Source organism: Mustelus asterias, chromosome 15 (genome assembly GCF_964213995.1).
Source record: "Mustelus asterias chromosome 15, sMusAst1.hap1.1, whole genome shotgun sequence".
Taxonomy (NCBI): domain Eukaryota; kingdom Metazoa; phylum Chordata; class Chondrichthyes; order Carcharhiniformes; family Triakidae; genus Mustelus; species Mustelus asterias.
The window spans coordinates 71565060-71592859 of record NC_135815.1 but is presented as its reverse complement, the minus strand read 5'-3'; the positions used below and the strand labels follow the sequence as shown (position 1 = coordinate 71592859).

The 27800-nt window shown below is 42.0% G+C and overlaps 1 protein-coding gene across 1 annotated transcript in view; it reads right to left on the bottom strand.

Moving 5' to 3' along the window:
• Positions 1-6290: 6290 nt before the first annotated feature.
• LOC144504561 (cell cycle control protein 50A-like) overlaps positions 6291-27800 on the bottom strand; it is a 34127-nt gene continuing 12617 nt past the window's right edge. The window contains exons 3-7 of the mRNA XM_078230091.1: positions 25287-25394; positions 15223-15310; positions 12748-12885; positions 11715-11924; positions 6291-7867 (exon numbers count right to left, since the gene is read on the bottom strand). Of these exons, the coding sequence (XP_078086217.1) occupies positions 7674-7867; positions 11715-11924; positions 12748-12885; positions 15223-15310; positions 25287-25394 (738 nt within the window). The 3' untranslated portion in view covers positions 6291-7673. The remainder of the gene's footprint in view (positions 7868-11714; positions 11925-12747; positions 12886-15222; positions 15311-25286; positions 25395-27800) is intronic.

Genomic DNA, 27800 nt, shown 5'->3' with positions numbered 1-27800 from the left:
TGCAGGGAGAAAAAGGACGAGCAAGCTATTCCATTCTTTGCTCCACTTGAAATACCAAAGTTTTGGAGTTTAAAAATCAGCCTTTATTTCAAGCTATAAAAGGGGAAACCTGTTACCACGCATGTGGCATACAGACTCCCTGAACAAAGGAATACAATGGCAATTATACCATCTGATGCATCTGCAAGTAATCAACATATACCAATCGAAATTGTACACTTACTTGAATGTGACCAATATCCAATCCCAACTAATGGTTTGGATCAACCAATTAGAGCAACTCTACACTTGCCTAATTACAGTATCTAATCATTAACATTGATAATGCAGCTATGTGTATGTACAATAAACATGTCTATGGTCCTCAACTTTCTGACACCCTGGGTAGTGACTTATAACTTCTATCAAAACACACTGCAGTCTTGGGCTGTTATCTAAAGTAGTGATTCATGTAGTTACACCCTCTTGTGGTTTATCCGAATCTATTGTTTTGCAGCTGTACCTTGCAGCTCTTGAGGTCTTTCAGCCTTTGCTGCATTGAATAATTTTTAACCGGTACATGGTAATTAGCAGATTTCCTTGCCCATGTTTGACCCGATGTCATGAGACTTCACGAGGTCCAGAGTTAATGTTAAGGACTCCCTGGCAACTTCCTCCCGACTGTATACCACTGTGTCGCCACCTCTGCTGGTGAAACATGAAGTACAGTAAGAAGTCTCACACTAGGTTAAAGTCCAACAGGTTTATTTTGTAGCAAAAGCCACTAGCTTTCGGAGCACTGCCCCTTCCTCTGAGTGGGATTTCAGTTCACAAACAGGACACAAACTCAATTTACAAAATAATGGTTGGAATGCGAGTCTTTACAGGTAATCAAGTCTTAAAGGTACGGACAATGTGAGTGGAGAGAGGGTTAAGCACAGGTTAAAAAGATGTGTATTGTCTCCAGCCAGGGCAGTTAGATTTTGCAAGCCCAGGCAAGCCGTGGGGGTCACAGATAGTGTGACATGAACCCAAGTTCCCGGTTGAGGCCATCCTCATGTGTGCAGAACTTGGGCACCAGTCTCTGCTCAGCGACTCTGCGTTGTCGTGTGTTGCGAAGGCCGTCTTGGAGATCGCTTACCCGAAGAGCAGAGGCCGAATGCCCGTGACCGCTGAAGTGTTCCCCAACAGGAAGAGAAGTCTTGCCTGGTGATTGTCGAGCGGTGTTCATTCATCCACTGTTGTAGCGTCTGCATGATCTCCCCAATGTACCATGCCTCGGGACATTCTTTCCTGTAGCGTATCAGGTAGACAATGTTGTCCGAGTTGCAAGTGTATGTACTGTGTACCTGGTGGATGGTGTTCTCACGTGAGATGATGGCATCCGTGTCGATGATCCGGCACGTCTTAGAGGTTGCTGTGGCAGGGTTGTGTGGTGTCGTGGTCACTGTTCTCTTGAAAGCTGGGTAGTTTGCTGCGGACAATGGTCTGTTTGAGGTTGTGCAGTTGTTTGAAGGCAAGAAGTGGGGGTGTGGGGATGGCCTTGGCGAGATGTTCTTCTTCATCAATGACATGTTGAAGACTCCAGAGAAGATGTGGTAGCTTCTCCGCTCTGGGGAAGTACTGGATGACGAAGGATACTCTGTCCGCTGTGTTCCGTGTTTGTCTTCTGAGGAGGTCGATACTACTTTAATGCGTTTAGGGTGGAAGCTGGAGAAGTGGAGCATCGTGAGATTATCCGTGGGCTTGCGGTACAATGAAGTGCTGAGGTGACCGTCCTTGATGGAGATGACCGTCCTTGATGGAGATGCTTGGAGTTCCGACGCGTCACAGCGAAAAACCGCACGACACCACACAACTCTGCCACAGCAACCTCTGCAAGATCATCGACACGGATGCCATCATCTCACGTGAGAACACCATCCACCAGGTACACGATACATACACTTGCAACTCAGCCAATGTTGTCTACCTGATACGCTGCAGGAAAGGATGTCCCGAGGCATGGTACATTGGGGAGACCATGCAGACGCTACGACAACAGATGAACGAACACCGCTCGACAATCACCAGGCAAGAGTGTTCTCTTCCTGTTGGGGAACACTTCAGCGGTCATGGGCATTCGGCCCCTGATCTTCGGGTAAGCGTTCTCCAAGGCAGCCTTCACGACACACGACAGCGCAGAGTCGCTGAGCAGAGACTGATAGCCAAGTTCCGCACGCATGAGGACGGCCTCAACCGGGATCTTGGGTTCATGTCACACTATCTGTAACCCCCACGACTTGCTTGGGCTTGCAAAATCTCACCAACTGTCCTCGCTGGAGACAATACACATCTCTTTACCCTGTGCTTAACCCTCTCTCCACTCACATTGTTTGTACCTTTTAAGACTTGATTACCTGTAAAGACTCACATTCCAACCATTATCTTGTAAATTGAGTGTGTCTTTATATGCCCTGTTTGTGAACAGAATTCCCACTCACCTGATGAAGGAGCAGCGCTCTGAAAGCTAGTGGCTTTTGCTACCAAATAAACCTGTTGGACTTTAACCTGTTGTTGTGAGACCTCTTACTGCGTTTACCCCAGTCCAACGCCAGCATCTCCACATCAGGGAAACATAAAGTACCCAGGGATGGTGATGTTTGGGGCATTATCTATAAAGGTATAATTCCGTGAATATGACTGTCAGGCTTGAGTAATGCGAGACAGCTTTCACAGTTTTGGCAGAAGCCTCCAGATGTTATTGAGGATTTTGTGAGGTCAGAGATGAGTTTTCCGTTGTTGTTTCTGGTGCCTAAGTCGATGCCTAGTGGTCAGTCCAGTTTCATTCCTTATTGACTTTCTCGTGGTTTGATACAACTGAGTGGCCTGCTATGTCATTTCTGAAGGCATTTAAAAGACACATTGTTGTGGTCTGGAGTCCTTTCCATCTAGGCAAGTTAACAGATTTCCTTCCTTAAAAGGCATTAGTGAACAGGATGGGTTTTATGACAATAGACAAAGGTTTCATTGGTCATCATTAGACTTTTAATTCCAGTTCCACCATCTGCCATGGTGGAATTTAAACCTGGGTTCTCAGAGCATTACCGTGTGTCTCTGGATTACTGGTCCAGTGACAATACCACTGTGGCACCGCTTAAATATATAAAAAAGAGAGTAGCTAAAGAAAACATTGGCCCCCTAGAATCAGAGACAGGAGAAATTATCATGGGAAATGAGGAAATGGCAGAGGGACTAAACAAACATTTTGTGTCTACACAGTCGAAGACAATTTCATACCAGAAATAAAACGGTAATGTAAGTGCTAAAGAGTGAGGAAATTAATATCAGCAGAGAAAAAGTATTGGCGACACAATGTATTAAAATCCAACAAATCCCTGGGATCTGATGGCCTACACCCTAGGGTTCAAAAATAAATAGCTGCATAGATAGTGGATGTGGTGGCTATGATTTTCCAAAATTCATTAGATTCAGGAACAGTCCCATTAGATTGGAAATTGGCAAATGCTACACCAGTCTTCAAAAAAGGAGGGAGCAAGAAAACAGTGAATTACAGGCCAGTTAGCATATCAGTTGTTGGCAAAATGCTGGAATCTATTATTAAGGAAATCTTAATGATGCACTCAGAAACACTGTGCTCAGAACAAATCATGATATTACTGAAGAAATCCTGTTTGACAAATTTTAGAGTTTGTTGAGGACGGAACTAAAAGTAGATAAAGGGAACCAGTATAGTACACTGGATTTCCCAAAAAAACCCCATTAAAATACGATGCCAAAGGCAATATAAGTGCTCAGAGTTGGGGGTAAGCATGGATAGAGGGTTTGTCAATGGATAGAAAGCAAAGTGGGCATGAACAGGGTCTTTTCAAGTTGGCAGGTAGTGAATAGTGAAGTGCCACCTCATCTTGGAAAACTAAACCTTTGAGAGTTGTACTTCAAACCATCACACAGGATTTTCATTTACCCACAAACACGTATTTGTGTATGTTACTTAAACTTTTAGTAAGACATACTGAGACACAAAAATAAATAATGACTTGGCACTGACTTGAGTGCCATTACTGTTCAAATGCAAGGGAAGAATGACAGGGTTATAATGATAGAGAATCCAATAGTAAGGGGAGCAGACAGGTGCTTTATGGCCACAAAACAGACTGCAGGATGGTGTGTAGCCTCCTTGGTGCCAGGATCAAGGAAGTCTCGGAGCAGCTGCAAAGCATTCTTAAGGGGAGGGTAAACAGCCAGCAGCCATGATACATATTGGCACTGATGACATAGGTTAAAAAAGTGAATCAGTCCTACAAGCAGATTATAGGCAGTTAGGACGTAAATTAGAAAGTAGGATCTCAAAAGTATTAATCTCAGGATTGCTACCAGTGTCATGTGCTAGCAAGAGTAAAAATAATAGGATATACCAAATGAATATATGGCTGGAGAAATGGTGTAGGTAGGATTCAGATTTCTGGGACATTGGGATTGGTTCTGGCAGACCGGTCCAAGTAGGACAAGTTGCAACTGGGTAGGACCAGGACCAATGTCTTAGGGGAGTGTTTGCTCGTACTGTCGGAGAGGATTTAAACCAGAATGGCAGGGGGGTGGGAACCTGAGCAAGGAGACAGAGGACGGAGGAACAAGGATAGAAACAAAAGATGTAAGAAGCAAAAGTAGAAAGCAGAAAATAAAGGGGAAAAAAATAAAGCCAAGATGACTAACAATGTTAAAAACAAGTCTAAAGGCTTTGTGCCTTAATGCACAGAGCATTCGCAATAAGGTAGATTAATTAGCAGTGCAAATAGATATAAACTATGGTTACAGTTACAGAGACATGACTGCAGGGTTACCAAGGATGAGAAATGAACACCCGGGGGTATTCATTATTTAGGAAGGACAGACAAAAAGGGAAAGGAGGTTGGGGTAGCATTGTTAGTAAAGGAGCAAATCAATAAAAAGATATTGGCATGAAAAATCATGATGTAGAATCTATGGGTGGGGATAAGAAATACCAACGGGGCTGAAAATAGGAGGTTTCAAGGTGATTAAGACAAGTTGAATGAGTTTGCAAACACTTGGCAGATTCATTACAATGTGGCTAAATGTGAAGTTATATTCTTTAGTGTGAAAAACAGAGTGTGGATGCACAAAGGGATCTGATGTCCATGTACATCAGTCAGTGAAAGTGGAAAGGCAGATACAGTAAACAATTAGGAAGGCAAATGGTATCTTGACCTTCATCACAAAAGAATGTAAATTCAGAAGTAGGGATGTCTTGCTGCAGTTATACAGGGCCTTGGTGAGACCACACCTGGAGGATTGCATGCAGTTTTGATCTCTCTACCGAAGAAAGGAGATACTTGTCAGAGGCAGTGCAGCAGAGGTTCACTCGGCTGATACCGGGACTGTACTACGAGAGAGATTAGTTCAACTGGGCCTATATTCACTGAAATTTAGAAGGATGAGAGGAGATTTGATTGAAATCTATAAAATTCTAACAGGGCTGGACAGACTAGTTGCAGGGAGGATGTTTTCCATGGTTGGAGAATCTAAAACCAAGGGTCACAGTCTCAGGATATGGGGTAGACCATTTAGGACTGTGATGAGGAAATATTTCTTCACTCAAAAAGGTTGGTGAACCTGTGGAATTCTCCTCCACAGAAGGCTGTGGAAGCCAAACCACTGAATGTATCCAACAGATTTTTAAAAAATTTTAATGGCATCAAGGGTATGGGGAGAAAGCAGGAATGTGGCATTTTAGATAGAGGATCATCTATGATCAGATTTAATAGTGGAGCAGACTCAAAGGGCCAAATGGCCTGGCTCCTAGTTTCTAGGCAAGGCCAGTATGAATCAAAAATGCAGTTGCATCTTATTGCAATACCAGGATATTTGATAGACATTTCTTGTAGCACCTCACCAAGGTTACTTGTATACAAGTATTTTGGACAGTATTTGATTGATGCATCGATAGTTTGCAACTACATTTAAAGAAAAGGCAAATCATACTGATCAGGTTAACAGCACTCTTTAGAGTTCAATAAACTGATTCATTTCAAAAAGGATACTCGAACAATGAAAGCTAATTTATTAAATGTATTGAAATGGTCAAGTTTTAATCTGAACACCTATAATACTATTGTTTAAATTCTAAAAGAAACCAGCAACAGAATAATAAAGATTTTTTTTCCAGAAGAGCCCTGTCAAAGATTAAAGATATAATCTGAAAAGATCTTTAATAACACAGGCAACAGACCAAGTCGAGCTTTAGAAATAACTTAAAGTGAATATTGTAAAAAAAAACACATTTTCAAAAGTGTGATAAATAAACTTTAATTACATTCATATTACACATGCATTTGTTTAACAGTAGCTGGGACAATACTCTAAGAACCGAAAGTTGCATGGTTGATTTATGCTGTGGTCTGTGCATTCTTAAATGCAACATATTCATTTCTCAACCCCAGAAAAAAGGTGCATTATATATTAACCTACCAAGCAGAATGTTTCACAACAAAAAGCAGAGCTGGAAAGGAGTTCTTTTTAAACTCCCCTCCCCCATGCCTGCATAAATTCTCCAACACAAAACAAAGCAACATTGAGCTGCTTACAGTGAAACATTTATTTTCAAACCACTAATTTTACATATCAATAAATTACAACTGGCAAAACTTGACTTGTATTTGTATTCAGCCCCCCAACCAACGTTAGATAACTGACAATTCCCTTCCCATAAAGGAAATTTATGCTCACGCCCTCCCACTGCTTTGTAATAATAAACTCAAATATAAGGGGTGTTTAAACAATAGACTGCAAGAGTTACAACTGTTAAGGATTTCCTTCCGTAGTTTAAACACCCGCATTTACTCCCTTCTTAACGAAGCTTATGTGTACCCCACTGAAACATCTACTCCTAGTTTTGTCATCTGCAGACAAATTGGTTGGTCTAGAAAAGATACAAAAATTATATTGGGTACAGGGGCTTTGGGAAATCAGCATGACTTTCAGATACTTTACAGCATAAAAGGATTGGATCTTGGAATATTAAGTTGATTTTAGTTCTGACCCTCCAAAACCTCAATTTCCAATTAGTTACTTATTTTTGATGTAATGTGAATGCATTGGATAAAGACAATAAACAAAATAATTGCAAACTTTCATTTCCACACAAAGGATCAAAATAATTCTGAAAGAACGAAATTGCCAACATATATGCATTTGTGCCTTACCAAAAAATAACCTGAACTGGCCAATTTGCTCATGGTGTGCAGCGAAATACTCACCATATGCACAGGAAATGATGTAGGTCTCCTAGATCCTTAGCTGAATTTGCATAGTCCACTGACAATTTCTGGTTGGCAAGTAAAATCAGAAGTACATTAATTTTACCATTGCTCAAGAAACATTAAAAGCGATTTATACTTCCAAGAATATTAACATCCATATGCACAGAAGTTAAAATTTATAGCCATTAGCATTGATTGTAAAAAAAAACAAGCAATTCTGCACTACACTGCTTCACCTGCAAATCAAAAAGTTCTTAGCATTTTTGAGAAGACAGATACAACATACTGAGGACACAGCCAAATCTCATTTCACGTACAATAACTGATGTGACCGTCTAAAATTTTCCTAAGGCTTCATCACACATCAGAATTTTGGATGGATGCACATGCAGTTAGTCCATTGCAAAGACGCTACTAATTAGGAATGTCAGCGCTGGTATTGCGGTTCCCATATTTGTGGTGGATAATCAGTAGTACAACTCCCAGAAAGAAGCAGATGGAACCAACAGTGATGTAAGCGATCCCAAGGAATGGGTTTTTTCCTCCCATCCAGGAAATGGTGCTCAAGATCATTCTTTTTCGCCCATCAAAGCTGCGCACTGGATAATCTGAACACAGTATAGGAAAACTTTGGATTGTATTTAACTTGAAACTTCCACTTTTTGAACATTGGTTTATTTACTGGCTTTGTCTTTAAGAACAAATTGAATACCTCAGACTAAAATTTAATTTTAAAAATTCCTCACTCTACATTCTGTACCATGCATTTCAATGCTTATAGCACATGGAACTACTCAATGTTCTGTAGCATTTCATTTTAAGTAGGTCACACTGGTATATAAATGAAATGTGGGGAATATGTCATCTGGCTTTCTACTATTCTCTTCAGGGAAGTGCCTAATCGCTAATATTTGACCTTTGAAGGCATCAAATCTGAACCTAATCCAGTTCTTACTGAAGAGGCACTTTAGAACAATGATCACAGAGATTAGGAGAAGGAATCCTGGCTGAGACAACTGAAAACCCGAACATATCAGCTAATTCAGCCCATATCTGGCATCAAACCAGTAAAATTATAATGTAGCAGCATTAGTTTATTTCATGGTATTTCCATTTTTCAAAATCAATTTCATCATTGATTGGGTTATAGATTGTACTTCCACCTGCTGATAAAAGAAACTTAGCTTTCTCTGAATGCACAAACCCATTTTTAGGTTGGGATAAAATGTATATCTAGAGCACCTCAGTTGGGGCGAGCAAAGACTTTGATTAGCTCAAAAGATGATACACATTTGAGGGTTTTTTTCATTCCTTTGTCACTGTAACCTCTCCCTGCTACTCCAGAAAAGTTCAAGAACTGATGCTGTGTAATAAAATGGTTGACAAAGAAATGTCAGTCAAATATGAATTTACTATTTTCTAGTTTGCAGCACAGCACCAAAGTTACCAATAACCAGCATCATACTGAACAGTATTATTCTCATTGTCCTCTGTAAAAACTCATCTTGAAGATTCAAAGGCTTGATCTGCAATGCAAAACTGTTTTCCAAGTTGAAATATTTCTGCAGTACGTCTCTGCAAAAGATCCTTTTTTCTAAAAAAAAGGTGGGCTGATGTCAAACTTGTTGCACCTGGTGACAAGGGAGCAAAATTGGCTTCAAAATAGGATCAATTGCCAAACATCTTATTAAATCCAATGGGTGTGGCTAGTGCTGTTTTGGACACTGAATGTTCAAAATGTCATTTTAGACTGGAACTGGTCTAGTGTGCAACCTCTGATCAGTCTCGGGGTTGATATTTTTGCAGTGCCTCTTCCAGCTGCAAATTTGAGATTATTTTGAAGTGTTCCTCTGGCTCCACAAAATCAAATCTAGGTAGCCTGCTGCCCAGGACCTGCACTTTCTCCTAACCAAAACCCTCGAATTCAGTTCTGCAAGAGCTCCCAGAATGTGTCCACAATCACAACATAGCAAACATTTTTTAGTTTACCAAATAGGTATTTGGGCTATGCACATCTGTATATATTCATATTCAAAAGTAACAACTTGCATTTATAAAGCACCTCACTGTGGTAGAATATTCCAAAATGCTTCACAGGATTATTTGCAATCAAAATTCAACATCAAGCCACATGGGATGTGAGGAAACTTGGTCAAAGTAGGCCTTATTTGATATTCTAAGGGAAGCGAGATAGAGAGATTTATGGAAGGAATTGCAGGGTTTGGGCCGAGATAACTAAAGACACCGCTGTCAATGGTGGATTGATGAAAATCTGGGATGCAGAAGTGGCCAAAATCAGAGCAGCATAGCAATCTCTAAAAACTGAAGATGATTACTGGGACAAGGACATCGCAGAGAGATTTGAAAACAATTACGATAATTTTGCAACTAACCAACAATATGTTCCATAAAGAATCGTCTGGGGAAGGACGACCACAATACTGCAGTGCATTGAGAGCTGCAATCAAAGAACAATACAGCACAGGAACAGGCCCTTCGGACCTCCAAGCCTGCACCGATCATGTGTTCCTAACTAGACCATCTGTTTGTCTCCCTTTATTCCCAGTCTGTTCATGTGGCTATCTAGATAAGTCTTAAATGATCCTAGCGTGTCTGCCTCAACCACCTTGCTTGGTAGTGCATTCCAGGCCCCCACCACCCTGTGTGTAAAATACATCCCCCGCATATCTGTATTGAACCTTGCCCCCCTTACCTTGAACTTGTGACCCCTTGTGTTTGTCATTTCAGACATGGGAAAAAGCTTCCAACTGTTCACCCTATCTATGCCCTTCATAATTTTATAAACTTCTATTAGGTCGTCCCTCAATCTCCATCTTTCCAGGGAGAACAACCCTAGTTTACTCAATCTCACCTCATAGCTAATACCCTCCATACCAGGCAACATCCTGGTAAAGCTTTTCTGCACTCTCTCCAAAGCCTCCACGTCCTTCTGGTAGTGTGGCGACCAGAACTGGATGCAGTATTCCAAATGTGGCCTGACCAACGTTCTATATAACTGCAACATCATATGCCAACTTTTATACTCTATGCCCCGTCCAATAAAGGCAAGCATGCCATATGCCTTCTTCACCACCTTTTCCACCTGTGCTGCCACCTTTAAGGATCTGTGGACTTGCACACCCAGATCCCTCTGTGTGTCTATACTCCTGATGGTTCTGCCATTTATTGTATAGCTCCCCCTGCATTAGATCTACCAAAATGCATCACTTCGCATTTAACTGGATTAAATTCCATCTGCCATTTCTCCGCCCAATTTTCCAGCCTATCTATATCCTGCTGTATTTTCCGACAATGTTCATCACCATCTGCAACTCCAGCATTCTTTGTGTTGTCCGCAAACTTACTAATCAGACCAGCTACATCTTCTTCCAAATCATTTATATATATCACAACCAGCAGAGGTCCCAGTACAGAGCCCTGCGGAATACCACTAGTCACAGACCTCCAATCAGAAAAAGACCCCTCCACTGCTACCCTCTGTCTTCTATGGCCAAGCCAGTTCTGTACTCATCTAGCTAGTTCACCTTTGATCCCGTGAGATTAAACTTTTTGCACCAGCCTGCCATGAGAGACCTTGTTAAATGCTTTACTAAAATCCATGTAGACGACATCCATGGCCCTACGAGCATTTTCTACTCTATGCCCCGTGCAGCATACCCAAAATCTGCTGTCTAAACAGCAATCACCAGAGACCAAATTAGTGACCATTTATTTGTCAACTCAAAAGTAGGCAGAGGTGAAAATATATACAACCTTGTCCTTCTGTCACAAAGTGATAGAGGAAAATTATTCATGGATTAGAGAAAAATGCAAACTGTCATATTTTCTTTCCATAATTCAGATGGTGCAAAAGGACCTCTTTTGATAGTCAATATTGTAACTTACAAAATTGATCAGTTGTTGATTTTATGGTTGAGCTAAAGTCACAAGTGTAAGCTTTTTAGATAATACTAGGACAAAGACCTATTTGCAAGTACAAAATACAAAAAAACTATTACACCTTTAAATCGGCCGACTTTCAAAATTCTTTCTTGTGACACTGATGACCAATTGAATCTGAGTTTCCTTTCCACTAGGCACTTAATCTGATTCAGCTTTTCTGATAAGGATTGGCAGGCCTGTAATTTGTACCAATAATTGTTGAAAGAACAATAATCCCTTACTTTCCCATTTACCAGCATAATGTAATTAGAAAAGTAAAGTAATAGGCATTAATTAAGAGCCAATATGTGGTAACAAGGCAGTATAAGCAAGTTTTATTTGGCGAGGTACTGCAAACATTTCACTGTTGTAAGAAAGTATGCCCATATGTACCAGATTGCTATTTAAACAAATGTGGATCAGTATTCTAAGCACACTGATGCTCAATAGAACTTAATGGGAAAAATAAAAATGAGAAACAGATGGAATCTTTATAAAGAGACTAAAGGATACTGTAGGTAACTTTCAATGTATAATTTCCTTGTTGCAATGTAGGGGTCAATGAATCCTTCTTCTCAATAAGCCTGTACAGCTTGCGAAAAGTGGGTAAAGCTGCAGTACGCATCCATACAATGAAATCTTCATTGATAAATCCATTGTTGTGTGGATTGGTTGGGTCCAGTTCATACACTGGCTTTGGCCAGTTCACAGGTTTTGCAGTGTCTGTAACATATTTCCAAAACAATTTTATATTATATATAACTTGACCAGTTCCACGAGAGGAACTTCTTGAATTCTGAAGTTCTTTGTAGAAAATTTTGAATTAAATGGCCAAAAATCTTGAGATAGTTGTGTGTGAAGAATTTCTTTTAATACAATCTTAAGTTATATTCAGAAAGAATTAATGGACCCATATTATCTGTGTTTATTTTGCAAGTGATTTTAGGATTTCTGCATCTATTATTTTAATAGAAAGCTCATTCCTCTTGCCGATCCTACACTGCAGAAAATCAATTTAACTCATGTCTTACTCTCAAAGCTTAGATCGAAATCATGTTCCAGAACTTCCTTATTCATTATTTGAGTAGAGGGTTGAATTTTATTCACCTCCTTTCATGCATGAATGGCCCAAATTTCTCCAGTCTTTCAACCCCATTACAATACGAACCAACCTATTGGCCATCAACAGATGATACAATGATTGATGCTTTTCAACATGCTGAACAACTTCCAATTCATGCCATTGATTTCAAAATCTTTTCAGTTTTAAGAATAACAATGACTGCATTAGTGTGCTATTTCTATTTCCCATAGTTGCTCATTTTCCTACTTAGCAGACCTTTTTGTGCAGTGAATTCACACCTACGAAGAACTGGGTGAGATCAACTTATTTACTGGTAACAGAGACCAAGCTACATCCCTTTAGGTTCAAACCCAAGATGATAAAAGAAGATTGTGCTTGCCCCACTGTATCATGTAATCCAGCTTCACTTGATTTCCTAGTTATTAGTTACTCCTAAAAACAATTTTGCTAATAATAACTTACCTTTAAAAACGGTTGATAAATTGCCCCCAGATGGATTTCTGAACTTGACATTCTTGTCTGTCCACCACGCAATACCATTTTTGATCAAAGAAATCTCACTTCGAGTGCCATTGTCCATGTAGTACAGTACCAAAGTATCTAATAATCAAAAATCAGTCAAAGACCTGAGAACTATACTACAAAAAATTAACAGGTATTTGGCAAATCTTAATGCAGCTGTTATGTTGAAAGAACATCAGTTTAAGTACGTAACAGTATTTCAGCCAACAAACAATGCAAACAGGAAGGAAACAACAACAAACAAAACCTCATTATTTTATGGAAATTCAGAAAACAAACAGTAGCTCAGTGGTTAGCACTGCTGCTTCACAGCACCAGGGACCCAGGTTCGATTCCCGGCTTGGGTCACTGTCTGTGTGGAGTTTGCATGTTCTCCCTGTGTCTGCGTGGGTTTCCTCCAGGTGCTCCGGTTTCCTCCCACATTCTGAAAGACGTGCTGGTTAGGTGCATTGACCCTAACAGGTGCTGGACTGTGGCAACTGGGGGGGTGTTTCACAATAACTTCATTGCAGTATTAATGTAAGCCTTACTTGTGACTAAAAAATAAACTTATAACTTTAAAATAGAATCAAGATTGTTTGGGCGGCATGGTAGCACAGTGGTTAGCACTGCTGCTTCGCAGCGTCAGGGACCTGGGTTCGATTCCCGGCTCGGGTCACTGTCTGTGTGGAGTTTGCACATTCTCCCCGTGTCTGCATGCGTTTCCTCCGGGTGCTCCGGCTTCCTCCCACAGTCCAAAGATGCGCAGGTTAGGTGGATTGCCCATGCTAAGTTGCCCCTTAGTGTCAGGGGGGTTAGCTAGGGTAAATGCATGGGGCTATGGGGATAGGGCTTGGGTTGGATTGCGGTCAGTGCAGACTCGATGGGCCAAGTGGCCTCCTTCTGCACTGTCGGATTCTATGTCCAAGATAACTTGCCCTCAATAACTCAGTGGATGAATGCACCTTGTAGAACGGGTCAGGCAGTCTTACTAGATGGATCTTATGCTCAGCCACTAGCAGGTGCGAAGGGTATGGAGAGAGCAGTGCTGCTGCCCCTTCGATATCAAAAAAAACGTGAGCCAGGATTATGGACATTTGAAAGTGATCCCTGCTGGAAGTTAATCTGAGTAATGTCACAGTTTGGTTTCACTGTGAAGCTGTTGGTCAACTTTTCAGGAGCACTCGCTGTCCACCCTGTCTCATGTATCAACAATGGCATTCTCAGCAAGATACCAGAGATAATCCAGTGGCAGTCATAACATTCAGCAGAGATGAAGCGGTAATCAAATTAGATAACTTTTCACAGCAGATAGTGAAAAGGCATTCATGGTACCTCTTGAATCCAGTATTTTTCATTTGGATGTAACTGCTGTGTGTACAGAGGCTTGGGAAACCCTTGGAGTGGGTTGCTCATCTCCCCAACTCCTGCCTCCGTTAAAGACAGTGGATGTGTTAGAGTCAGGGACTGAATTTTAGGACTTTAACACTCCACCAGACCCTAACCCACCTATTTTCTTTAAGAATCCTTCCCCCACCGCCCTAAAATTATTTTTTTCCTCCAGAGATGCTGCCTGGCTTGCTGAATATTTCCAGTATTTCATTTTTAAATAGGATTTGCAACATCTGTAATATTATGTTTTTAACCAAATTGTAGGAGTTCCTCTCTTACACTTTTCAAAAAGTTGAAATATACAAGTTTGTTAAACCTGTAATATACACAGAAACACAACGGGAAATATGCAGAAGAGGAAAGACTGGTAGAAAATGAGACAAAGAATGAGTGTAAGATTCATTGACAACTGGTCCAATAAAACGGGTGAAAGAAAGAAACATACAGAGGGAAGAATTAGAGACAAGAGAAGCAGACAAATGTGAAACACTTCTTATTTTTGACCATAAGAAACCTACAGGAATGAATTGTTCAGTATTTTTTGATAGTTAATATTCTGAACACTACTGCCCGTTTCTTAAAACGAGTGGTCTCTTAAAGTATTGGTTGGGATAGCTCAAATACAGCATCCGCCTTGTAACAAAAGCTATAACAAAGCAAAGAATAAAGTACCTTCACTACGTTCAAATTAACTGGAACTCCACCTCTCCCCATTATTTTGATTGGGGTTTCCAAACCAAATTCCTCAACTTGGAAGTGTTTACAAGCAATTTGCTCCACTGTTCTGTAACAGGCCATGGGGAAGTGCACATGTGGGATATGCCCTGGCCCTCTACTTTCAAAGTGGCTCACCTCCACAGGTAGGTTAAATAAGTCTGAACATTCCTTGGTCTTAGCCTGCTGTGCCACCACGTTATCAAGTGTTTTTGCAATGTAATATGTTCATCTTACTTTCTAACACAGAACAGATGAACATTGATAGGTTCCTCCAGCACTAAACATATGAGATACAGACAATAGAATCCGATTTGTGCACTTACATACCATTAAATAGACTGTTTGCAATAGCTCCACAAGGGGCAATAGGTCGTCCATCAGACATACGATATGGCTCACATTCTTTACTGGGATCCTGGCAGAGTGGAGAAAGGTAAATATGCAGTTATTGTAAAACCAAAGACCGTCCTATACAACAGATGTTAAAGAAGTTTTACCTGGAATTCAGTTACAAATTGATACTGTAGTGAAATAATGGAGTTCATTCTCTTTACCATGTTGTATCAAATGGAGTATTACCTTTTGGTTTTTAAATGTTAAAAAGTATTCTCAGCTACTTCACTACAATGAAACAGATGCTAGGCCATGGAAGAAAAGATTATTAAGATGGGGTGCCAGCAGAGGGAGGGGGAGAGCATGTGGGGTAACACAGAAGAAATCAAATAAGTTTAAATATAAATAACATGGGAAAGGAGAGCATGGAACAGACAAAACTAAATGAGACTATAACTGTCCAAATAATAAATAAATTTATAAAATGTGTGTGTAAAAGGTGGTTAAAAATAAAGTAAGAGCTGTTATTCAAACCTACAGCAATGCAGTGTCTAATAAAACAGGTGAACTGGAATCATAATATCCTATATTATGATATCCTATATCATCCCCCTATGGGGCGGCACGGTAGCACAGTGGTTAGCACTGCTGCTTCACAGCTCCAGGGACCTGGGTTCAATTCCCGGCTTGGGTCACTGTCTGTGTGGAGTTTGCACATTCTCCTCGTGTCTGCATGGGTTTCCTCCGGGTGCTCCGGTTTCCTCCCACAGTCCAAAAATGTGCCGGTTAGGTTGATCGGCCATGCTAAAAAAAAAATTGCCCTTAGTATCCTGAGATGCGTAGGTTAGAGGGATTAGTGGGTAAAATATGTAGGGATATGGGGGTAGGGCCTGGGTGGGATTGTGGTCGCTACAGACTCGATAGGCCGAATGGCCTCTTTCTGTACTGTAGGGTTTCTATGATGATGATATAAGGAACCAAATGGTAGTGGGGATTACTGAGACATGGCCACATAAATATAAGAGAAATCAGGAAGGGAATAGGACTACTAAAATAACAGAAAAATCAGAACTAGGAATTAAACATCATAGGGTATAACATATTTAGAAAAGATAGCAAGGGAAGAGGGGAGGTGGAGCCGCTATACTTAACTAGAGAGAACATAAGTGGTAGTACAAAAAAGTAATAATGTCAGAGTCATACTGCACAGAAACAGGCCCTTTGGCCCACCATGTCTATGCCAACCATCACATACCAATCTATATTAATCCGAGTAATGCCATAGAAACAAAACGCATGTGATTAGAAAAGATCTAAATGATCAACCTGCACTAATAGGGATAATTTGCAGAACTCATAACAGTGGAGTAAAATGGAGAAAGAAACATGCAAACAAACTAGGGTTATGAATAAAAGCCATTGGAAAATAATTATGAGGAATTTTAACTACTCTGAAATTAATTGGTCAGAAGAGTTAGGTAAAGGAGATAAGGGAATGGAATTACTACAATGTATACAGGACAATGTTCTAACAGGCTATGCAAGAAACCTAACCAGGGAAGATTCGCCACAGGATTTTGTAATAGCAGGGCAGCTGAAAAGAATTAAAAGTAAGGGAACATCAAAGTAAGTGGCCATAATATAATACAGTTTAGGAGAACTGAAGAACACACATTTTACAAAAATCAGAGTAATAAATTGGAGAAAATCTGGTTGACGGGCTGAATAGAACCTAGGAAAATAAAATAATAATTGGCAAACAATGATCTAGAACAGCAATGGAAAACACTTAAACAGTGTTTAATGGAGTCCTGGAAAAAGATATTCTACTTAAAGAAAACAAACAGGCTGAACACTAATGAGACATTGTAACAACATAAAAGAAAAATTGAAGATAAAGAAACATAAAAAATAGTCCAATATTCTATAGCTACATAAACGTAATAAGGGAAATCAGCTAAATTTCTCTTTTAATGAATTGATATTGACCTGATAGGTTACAGCTTAGGAGAGGCCATTTGGCCCATGATTCTATGATGTAAATGATACGCTGCAAGACAGGATAGTAATAGACAGAAAAGACATACTAAAAGGATTACCATTAAGTTGGTAAATCACCTGATCCAGATAGGTTGCTAAAAACTGCAAAGGTAAAAATGGCCAGAGACATTAGTCTCAATCTTTCAGTCTCCATTGGATACCAAAGCAGTGCTGAAAGAGTGAAAGGTTGCTTATATTATAACACTTGCGAGGATGGAAGAGCAATAAACCAGGAAACGACAGGCCAATCTCACATCAATGGCAAGGAAATTATTGGAAACCATTTTCAGGGTCAAAGTAAATGTTAATTTGAAAAAGCTTGGGCTAATCAAGGACACTTAGCATGGACTTGTTAATGTCTGACCAACTTGACTGAATTCTGACGTATCAGGGAAGGTTGATGAAGCTGGATGTATCTATGGATTTCTGGAAGGCATTCAATGAAGTACCCGACAGGAAGCTTATTAGGGAGATGGAAGTCCATTTGGCCCATCGAGTCTGCACCGACCACAATCTCACCCAGGCCCTACCCCATATTCCGACATATTTACCCGCTAATCCTCCGAACCTACACATCTCAGGACACTAACAGGCAATTTTAGCATGGCCAATCAACCTAACCTGCACATCTTTGGACCATGGGAGGAAACCGGAGCACCCGGAGGAAACCCACACAGACACAAGGAGAATGTGCAAACTCCACACAAACAGTGACCCAAGCCGGGAATCGAACCCGGTCCCTGGAGCTGTGAAACAGCAGTGCTACCCACTGTGCTACCGTGCCGCCCTTGAACATGGGTTCAAGGAATAGAACGTGGCTTTGCTGGATAACGTACACAGAAAGTGAAGCAAAGGACCACAGCAGTGCTTTGCAAACTATTTTTCAATGTGATCCTATTTTATCTCATCACTACTTTCTCAAGGACAGTTAGGGTTGGGCAACAAAAGCTGGCCTTGACAACAATGTCCACATTCCATAAGGAATATATATTTTTAAAAAATTAACCTGACCCAGGATGGCAGCAAAAGCAAACAGCAAAGCAGCAGCATAGTAACATGCAGTACGTTAATGAAATTCACATATTAAAATAAGATGCATCATATAAATATGAAAAGTATTTTTAAAGTATTTTGCGAACATTTTAGTCCATGTACTCATGTAAGTTTGGTCAAGCTCTCCATATTCCCCGTTGACAGCAAACTCAGTGAAGTCCCTTTCCCTACACCCATACATTATCAGCTCGTCCCCCACCCCTACTTATACATACTCACTCAGCCATCCCTCTTCCCAAATCTCCTCTCCCTCCCTTAACCCCCACTACTCAGCTCCAACTACTCAACCCTTATCATACCCCCTCCCCGCTCTTTCACTTCCTTCTCCTCCACGCCCCCAACCTCCCCCCATGTGGATTTCTCCATCTTGTCGGACTCAGCTCCACATCAGTGCTGCTGCACCTGCCAATGGACAGCAGCGGCAGCTCCTTCTTGGCCAGCCCCACTTAGATCTAAACTAACAGAAGAGCTAGCCATCTCCCAGCGGTATATGGAGCTCGAGCCCCAGACCTGATGGGTCAGGAAGCACAGACTCTTCATCGCAGTGCTGGATAGAACCAGGGTTCCAAGTAGGCCAAGTCAGAGCAGACACAAAGAGGTGACTACTGTGGGATGTGACTGAGACCACAGCGGGCTGGAACTTCCCGCCCAACACTGTAGCTAGAAACTGAGCAGCAGGCTGCAGTTGGGCCAAGGCCAAGTCATTCCATTGGTAATGGGACCGCAAATTCAACAAGATGATGAGGCCATCTTCCGCTAGGGACAGCGGCTCACACAACAGAGGCAGCATTGGAAGATGGCCCAGAACATGAAGGTGCTCTGCAGGCTATGCATGGAAGCAGTACCTACTGGGGGCAGAGCCTCTGCATCTCTCAATCACATTAGGTGAGCCAAAGCCTGGTGAGAATTAGCGATGGATTAATGAGATGATGAATGATGGCTCCCTCATGCGAGGTGGAGATCAGAAAGAAGAATTAAAGGGATGGAATTCTGTGATCCAAAAGTCAACCTGTACAAGAAGGATGGGTTGCATCTAAACTGGAAGGGCATAAATATTCTGGCCGGGAGGTTTGCTAGTGTCACATGGGGGGATTTTGGCAGGGACATGGGAACCAAAGCAAAGGTGATTTAACTGAAGGGGACCCAGAGAATAGGGTCGGTAAGACTCAGAGGAAGAGCAGGCAGGGTGTGGTTGCTAATCAGATAGGGTCTTGTGGACTGAAGTGCATTTGTTTCAATGCGAGGAGTGTAACTGGTAAGGCAGATGAACTTAGAGCTTGGATTAGTACTTGGAACTATGATGTTTTTGCTATTACAGAGACTTGGTTAAGGGAAGGACAGGATTGGCAGCTTAACATCCCAGGATACAGATGTTTCAGGCGGGATAGAGGGGAATGTAAAAGGGGAATGTAAAAGGGGTGGAGGAGTTACACTGCTGGTTAAGGAGAATATCACAGCTGTACTGCGGGAGGACACCTTGGAGGGCTTATACAGCGAGGCAATATGGGTAGAGCTCAGGAATAGGAAAGGCATAGTCACAATGTTGGGGGTTTACTATAGGTTGCGCAACTGCCAGCGGGAGATGGAGGAACAGGCAGATTTTGGCAAGGTGTAGAAGTAACAGGGTTGTTGTGGTGGGAGATTTTAACTTCCCCTATATTGACTGGGATTCACTTAGTGCTAGGAACGTGGATGGGGCAGAGTTTGTAAGGAGCATCCAGGATGGCTTCCTGAAACAGTACGTAGATAGTCCAACGAGGGAAGGGGCCATACTGGGCCTGGTATTGGGGAATGAGCTCGGCCAGGTGGTCGATGTTTCAGTAGGGGAGCAGTTCGGGAACAGTGACCACAATTCAGTAAGCTTTAAGGTACTGATGGATAAAGATAAGTGTAGTCCTCAAGTTAAGGCGCTAAATTGGGAGAAGGCTAATTACAACAATATTAGGCAGGAACTGAAGAATGTAGATTGGGGACAGATGTTTGAGGGCAAATCAACATCTGGTATGTGGGAGGCTTTCAAGCATAAATTGATAGGGATTCAGGACTGGCACATTTCTATAAGGATGAAGGATAAGTATGGCAAGTTTTGGGAACCTTGGACAACGAGAGATACTGTGAGCCCAGTCAAAGAGAAAGAGGAAGCATTTGTCAAGACTAGGAGGCTGGGAACACACAAAGCAAGTGTGGAATACAAGTAGAAAGAAACTTAAGCAAGAAGTAAGGAGGGCTAAAAGGGGTCACAAAAAGTCAATGGCCAGCAGGATTAAGGAAAATCCCAAGGCTTTTTATACATATTTCAAGAGCAAGAGGGTAGCCAGGGAGAGGATTGGCCCACTCAAGGACAGGGGAGGGAATCTATGCGTGGAGCCAGAGGAAATGGGCGAGGTATTAAATGACTACTTTGTGTCAATATTCACCAAAGAGAAGGACTTGGTGGATGATGAGTCTGGGAAAGGCTGTGTAGATAGTTTGAGTCATGTTGAGATCAAAAAGGTGGTGGTATTGGGGTTCTTAAGAAACATTAAGGTAGACAAGTCCCCAGGGCCTGATGGGATATACCCCAGAATATTGAGAGAGGCAAGGGAGGAAATTGCTGGGGCCTTGAAATAAATCTTTGTATCGTCACTGGCTACAGGGGTAGCAATACCCACGGATAACCTCATGATGCTCCACTCCTCGTCACAATGGATGTCTCGGCACTCTACACCAGCATCCCCCACGAGGATGGCATTGCTGCAACGGCCTCAGTACTCAATGCCGTCAACTGCCAGTTTCCAGATGCAATTTTACAACTCATCCGCTTCATCCTGGACCACAATATCTTCACCTTCAACAACCAATTCTTCATCCAGACACACGGAACAGCCATGGGGACCAAATTCGCACCTCAATATGCCAACATCTTCATGCACAGGTTCGAACAAGACTTCTTCACCGCACAGGACCTTCAACCGATGCTATACACTAGATACATCGATGACATTTTCTTCCTTTGGAGTCATGGTGAGCAATCACTGAAACAACTATATGATGACATCAACAAGTTCCATCCTACCATCAGACTCACCATGGACTACTCTCCGGAATCGGTTGCATTCTTTGACACACGCATCTCCATTAAGGACGGTCACCTCAGCACCTCACTGTACCGCAAACCCACAGATAACCTCATGATGCTCCACTTCTCCAGCTTCCACCCTAAACACGTAAAAGAAGCCATCCCCTACGGACAAGCCCTCCGAATACACAGGATCTGCTCGGATGAGGAGGATCGCAACAGACACCTCCAGACGCTGAAAGATGCCCTCATAAGAACAGGATATGGCGCTCAACTCATCGATCAACAGTTCCGACGCGCCACAGCGAAAAACTGCACCGACCTCCTCAGAAGACAAACACGGGACACGGTGGACAGAGTACCCTACGTTGTCCAGTACTTCCCCGGAGCGGAGAAGCTACGGCATCTCCTCCGGAGCCTTCAACATGTCATTGATGAAGACGAACATCTCGCCAAGGCCATCCCCACACCCCCACTTCTTGCCTTCAAACAACCACGCAACCTCAAACAGACCATTGTCCGCAGCAAACTACCCAGCCTTCAGGAGAACAGTGACCATGACACCACACAACCCTGCCACAGCAAGACGTGCCGGATCATCGACATGGATGCCATCATCTCACGTGAGAACACCATCTACCAGGTACACGGTACATACTCTTGCAACTCGGCCAACGTTGTCTACCTGATACGCTGCAGGAAAGGATGTCCCGAGGCATGGTACATTGGGGAAACCATGCAGACGCTAAGATAACGGATGAATGAACACCGCTCGACAATCACCAGGCAAGACTGTTTTCTTCCTGTGGGGGAGCACTTCAGCAGTCACGGGCATTCAGCCTTGGATCTTCAGGTAAGCGTTCTCCAAGGCGGCCTTCACGACACACGACAGCGCAGAGTCGCTGAGCAGAAACTGATAGCCAAGTTCCGCACACATGAGGACGGCCTAAACCGGGATGTTGGATTTATGTCACATTATCAGTAACCCCCACAGCTTGCCTCCTGATCTTGCAGAATCTTACTAGCTGTTCTGTCTGGAGACAATACACATCTCTTTAACCTGTGTTTAATGTTCCCTCCACCCACATTATCTGTACCTTTAAGACCTGGCTGGCTGTAGAGATTTGCATTCTAATTAGTATTCTGTAACTTGATGTTGTGTCTCTGTGCACTGTTGGAGAACAGATTTTCACTCCATCTGACGAAGGGGCAGCGCTCCGAAAGCTTATGGTATTTGCTACCAAATAAACCTGTTGGACTTTAACCTGGTGTTGTGAGACTTCTTACTGTACAGGGGAGGTCCCAGAGGATTGGAGGCTAGCCAATGTTGCCCATTTGTTTAAGAAGGGTAGCAAGAATAATCCAGGTAATTACAGGCCAGTGAGCCTTACATCAGTGGTAGGGAAGTTATTGGAGAGGATTCTTCGCGACAGGATTTACTCCCACTTGGAAATAAGTGGACATATTAGTGAGAGGCAACATGAAGGGAAGGGGAGGTCGTGTCTCACTAACTTGATTGAGTTTTTCGAGGAAGTGACGAAGACGATTGATGAGGGTAGGGCAGTGGATGTTGTCCACATGGACTTCAGTAAGGCCTTTGACAAGGTCCCTCATGGCAGATTGGTGCAGATGAAGTCGCATGGGATCAGAGGTGAACTGGCAAGGTGGATACAGAACTGGCTCAGTCACAGAAGACAGAGCGTAGCAGTGGAAGGGTGCGTTTCTGAATGGAGGGCTGTGACAAGTGGCGTTTCTCAGGGATCAGGGTTGGGACCGTTGCTGTTTGTAATATATATAAATGACTTGGAGGAAAATGTAACTGGTTTGATTCGTAAGTTTGCGGACAACACAAAGGTTGGTGGATTTGCGGATAGTGATGAGGACCGCCAGAGGATACAGCAGGATATAGATCGGTTGGAGACTTGGGCGGAGAGATGGCAGATCGAGTTTAATCCAGACAAATGTGAGGTAATGCATTTTGGAAGGTCTAATACAGATAGGAAATATACAGTAAATGGCAGAACCCTTAAGAGTATTGATAGGCAAAGGGATCTGGGTGTTCAGGTACACAGGTCACTGAAAGTGGCAATGCAGGTGGAGAAGGTAGTCAAGAAGGCATATGGCATACTTGTCTTCATCAGCCAGGGTATTAAGGTTAAAAATTGGCAAGTCATGTTGCAGCTTTATAGAACCTTAGTTAGGCCGCACTTGGAATATAGTGTTGAATTCTGATCGCCACACTACCAGAAGGATGTGGAGGCTTTGGAGAGGGTACAGAAAAAGATTTACCAGGAGATTGCTTGGCGTGGAGGGCATTAGCTATGAGGAGAGGTTGGAGAAACTTGGTTTGTTCTCACTGGAACGATAGAGGTTGAGGGGCGACCTGATAGAAGTCTACAAGATTATGAGGGGCATGGACAGAGTGGATAGTCAGAAGCTTTTTCTCAGGATGGAAGAGTCAGTTACTAGGGTACATAGGTTTAAGGTGCGAGGGGCAAGGTTTAAAGGAGATGTATGAGGCAAGTTTTTTTTTTACACAGAGGGTGGTGGGTGCCTGGAACTCGCTGCTGGGGGAGGTCGTGGAAGCAGATACGATGATGACTTTTAAGGGGCGTCTTGATAAATACATGAATAGGATGGGAATAGAGGGATATGGTCCTCGGAAGGGTAGGGGGCTTTAGTTGAGTCGGGCAGCATGGTCAGTAAAGGCTTGGAGGGCCGAAGGGCTTATTCCTGTGCTGTAATTTTCTTTGTTCTATAATTCCAAACAGTGGAAATTTTTAATTCCTGCAGAACATCGGTGATATTCAACAATATTACAGGTCAAACTGGTGGACAAAATAACTAAAAGTAATAGCAAATGAGGCCAGAAGCACAAGAGAAATAATATCAAGAGATGACAAATGGAGTTCTTTGGACATATTATTCATGCAGAAGGGTTGAAGCACCTAATCACCACCAGAAAGATTAATGGAAGAAGAGCAACTAGCCAACAGCAAAGAAAGCGGCTTGACAACATTAAAAACTAGCTTAACCAGAGCTCTAACAACAAAGACATCCACTATTGTGATCAGAAAGTTTGGAAGACCATGATCATCTCCTTCATTCAGCATGGCATTTAAGAGAATGACGACAGGTCGGCTGTACCCTGACCATTACTATCACCAAAACTTTCCATAAATTGAATTAAACTCCTGCTAACCTTCATTATAGTCATATGAAATGAATAAGCAAATTGGTAGTGATAACAAGGCAGAAATTTCATTTCATAGTTGAAATGACAGTAGTTAGAAATTGTTCAAGCCTTGCTCATATGCCAAAATGAATGAAGTGCCATGTATTCTCTATGTAACTTTACTCAGTAAACCCAACAGGGGAAAAAGAAACGGTAGCACAGTGGTTAGCACTGCTGCTTCACAGCTCCAAGGACCTGGGTTCGATTCCCAGTTTGGGTCACTGTCTGTGTGGAGTTTGCACATTCTCCTCGTGTCTGCGTGGGTTTCCTCCGGGTGCTCCAGTTTCCTCCCACTGTCCAAACAAAGATGTGCGGGTTAGGTTGATTGGCCATGCTAAATTGCCCCTTAGTGTGCCGAGATGCGTAGGTTAGAGGGATTAGCAGGTAAATGTGCAGGGATATTGGGGTAGGGCCTGGGTGGGATTGTGGTCGGTGCAGACTCGATGGGCCAGATGGCCTCTTTCTGCACTGTAGGGTTTCTATGATTCTATGAAACAAGTCAGGCAGGTGGAAAGATATGAAAAAGGCACTTAATTCTTCCATTCCACTTGCTGGAATGTTACCCGAATCATTATTGTAGTTTATTTGTACAATGTTACCAAAGAATGAAATTCACTGTATAAATGCACAGCTGCTACAATTATATTCCAAAAGCAATTCCACTTTGCTTACTTTTAAAGAACTCTTATCGCCATTAAGCTGACTGTCATCTCTTGATTTGACGTATCGTCTGTGGTTCTGGTAGAAATTCGATAATCCATAATACATGAAAACATTGCCCTGCAAAATACATAAAAGTTTAAACAAAGAATCAATCCCAAACTTTAAAAAGAAAACTATTTACATTGTTAATAAAAGTTGCATAGGACACTACAATCTTGCTAACACAATCATTACTGAGGTAAATACAATCCATCTCAATTTAGTATATAGATACCTAATGTCTGCACTATGTCCTGGGACAGTGACCAACAAACTGCATTACAATGAAAGAATGGATGAGTCTAACTCCAAGGCTATTGTTATTTCCATCTCTCATATTTCCATAACAGAGTTAGGTTTTGAAAATAACTCAGTGGAGCGCCCCTTATCCTTTTTGCTAGATGTACCAAAAAAAAACATTTTATCAAACTTGTTGTATCGAAACTACAAGTTCATTGTTTTGTCCCGTGTCTTCTTGTCAGTCAATCAAGTTTATTTAATGTTACATCTGGCTATGACGGTTATCCCAGAAACATCAGCATGTTGCACAATGGCCTGAGATTATGGGAGCCCTGGGGGATAAAAATATTATTTCCTCTACTGAATATATTGCATAGAGCAAACTTCTACTGTTTAAATAAGCAACTACAGCAGCAAAAAAGCATCCAGTTTCTACTGTCACACAGGTCGTTAAAATCATGTGAAAAGACTCAGTGCTGCTGAATCTATGAAGAGAAAATAATTTGAAGAACCATCACAGTATGTTAATAATTCTCAACAATCGTTGCTCTGTCTCCTTTATATAAAAAAAGTTAACATTGTGTTGCTTCCTGAAGGCTCTTGGTTTTGGTGTATAGGTATGTTTACTACTCTGAAAAAGGCTCAATGAACTAGTCCAAAATGCATTCTTCACGCCACTATTTCCAGTGTTATTTTATCTAACTGCTGCAGAGACATTTCTGACAAAAAGAAAAAAGTCCTGACTGCTTCCAAGGTCCAAATAAGCAATAGTACCTTATGCTGTTGTCAACATATTTAGCTGTTCCTTTACCACATCTCTGTTTTGCAGGAACAAGGGCATCAATCATCTGCTATTCTCAACAATAAGATGAAAACTCAAACATAACGTACATACATCCAGTTTCAGCATCAGATCACAGATCTGGCTGCACATGGGGCCCAGATCTTCTAGTTAGCACTGGAGAGGGTGTATATGATACTGGGCAGGATTTTACAGCCTCGCTCGTCCCGAAACTGTAAAACTGTAAAAACCCGCCCGAGGTCAATGGACCTTCCCATTGTCCGCCCCTCGCCCACTCCGATTCCCGTGGCGGTAAAATTCCAGCCACTGACTGATTTAATCTGCCCACTTAATATTTTACTTTCGAATCTTTGCACCTTCCATGCAGGCTCCAGCAGGGATGAACAGAGTCGAGTGGACAATTGCCAAGCAAAATTCCAGCGCATCCATTGTCCCTTTTCTCTTCATGAACTAAAGACATGTCCCTTCTGCCTGTTTCAGTTTGTTGACATACACTGTTTGAAATAAGACATCAACTCCAACACTGCACAACCTCCCTCACTGAGAGTGCTAACCCCCCTTCGCTCCCCCGACAATGCTCACACTCCAACAATGTTCAACCACCCAACTCCACTTTGCTCCCTGATGATGTTGATTCTTTTGATATTGGTTGTACAGGAACCAAGGATTCGGGAAGATGCTGGAGGGGTTGTGGCCGGAGTAGCGAGCATTGCCGGGTTGCCTGGGTGGAGGGGAAAGTTCATCTGCATGGTTCTGGTCATCTGATCCCACTGTTGCAGGGATTCGAGCATCAATTGGGCAGGATAAAACCGGCAATCGGAAGTTTAAACTTCTGACGTAAGTACTGTGGATGTGTGCATTTTGGAACCTCCAGAGTCCTGCCATGCATTAGCAATGTAAGTTGTGTCGGAGGCCTCGCCCCAGGTCACAAGATTTGGGTCCAGATTTTACATTCTCACTTCCTGCTGACAAAACTGTTGACTATCTCAAAATAATTCAAAAGGGCATGAACAACCCTGATCTTCTGCTGCATAACTAACTAAAATTGAACCCAGGCCAATAATCCCCCTTTCCCCTCCAGCAAAAGGAACCAGTCAAGAGTATTTAAAAGTCTCAGTCTTCAAATATCTAGTCTCATTTGAATTGCATTAAATTTGACCTCTAGTCCATGCTAAATAGTTTGCTTGCATCTATATTATTAATTCCACCCAATCTTTATTTCAATTAAAACCAAATTGACTTTGCAAAACTCTCTTAACCAAGTCTTTAAACCAACCATGTCAACATGTCATCTTGAAGACAGATTGTTTGCTCAAAACTGCCTTCCAAATATTCCAACTCTGCCTTTACCAAAAGTATTGAAAACCAATTAAAATTTCTGAACAACAATAAATAAATCATAAGACAAAGGTTTTCTTCAGCTCACAATATTTCAGTCTAAT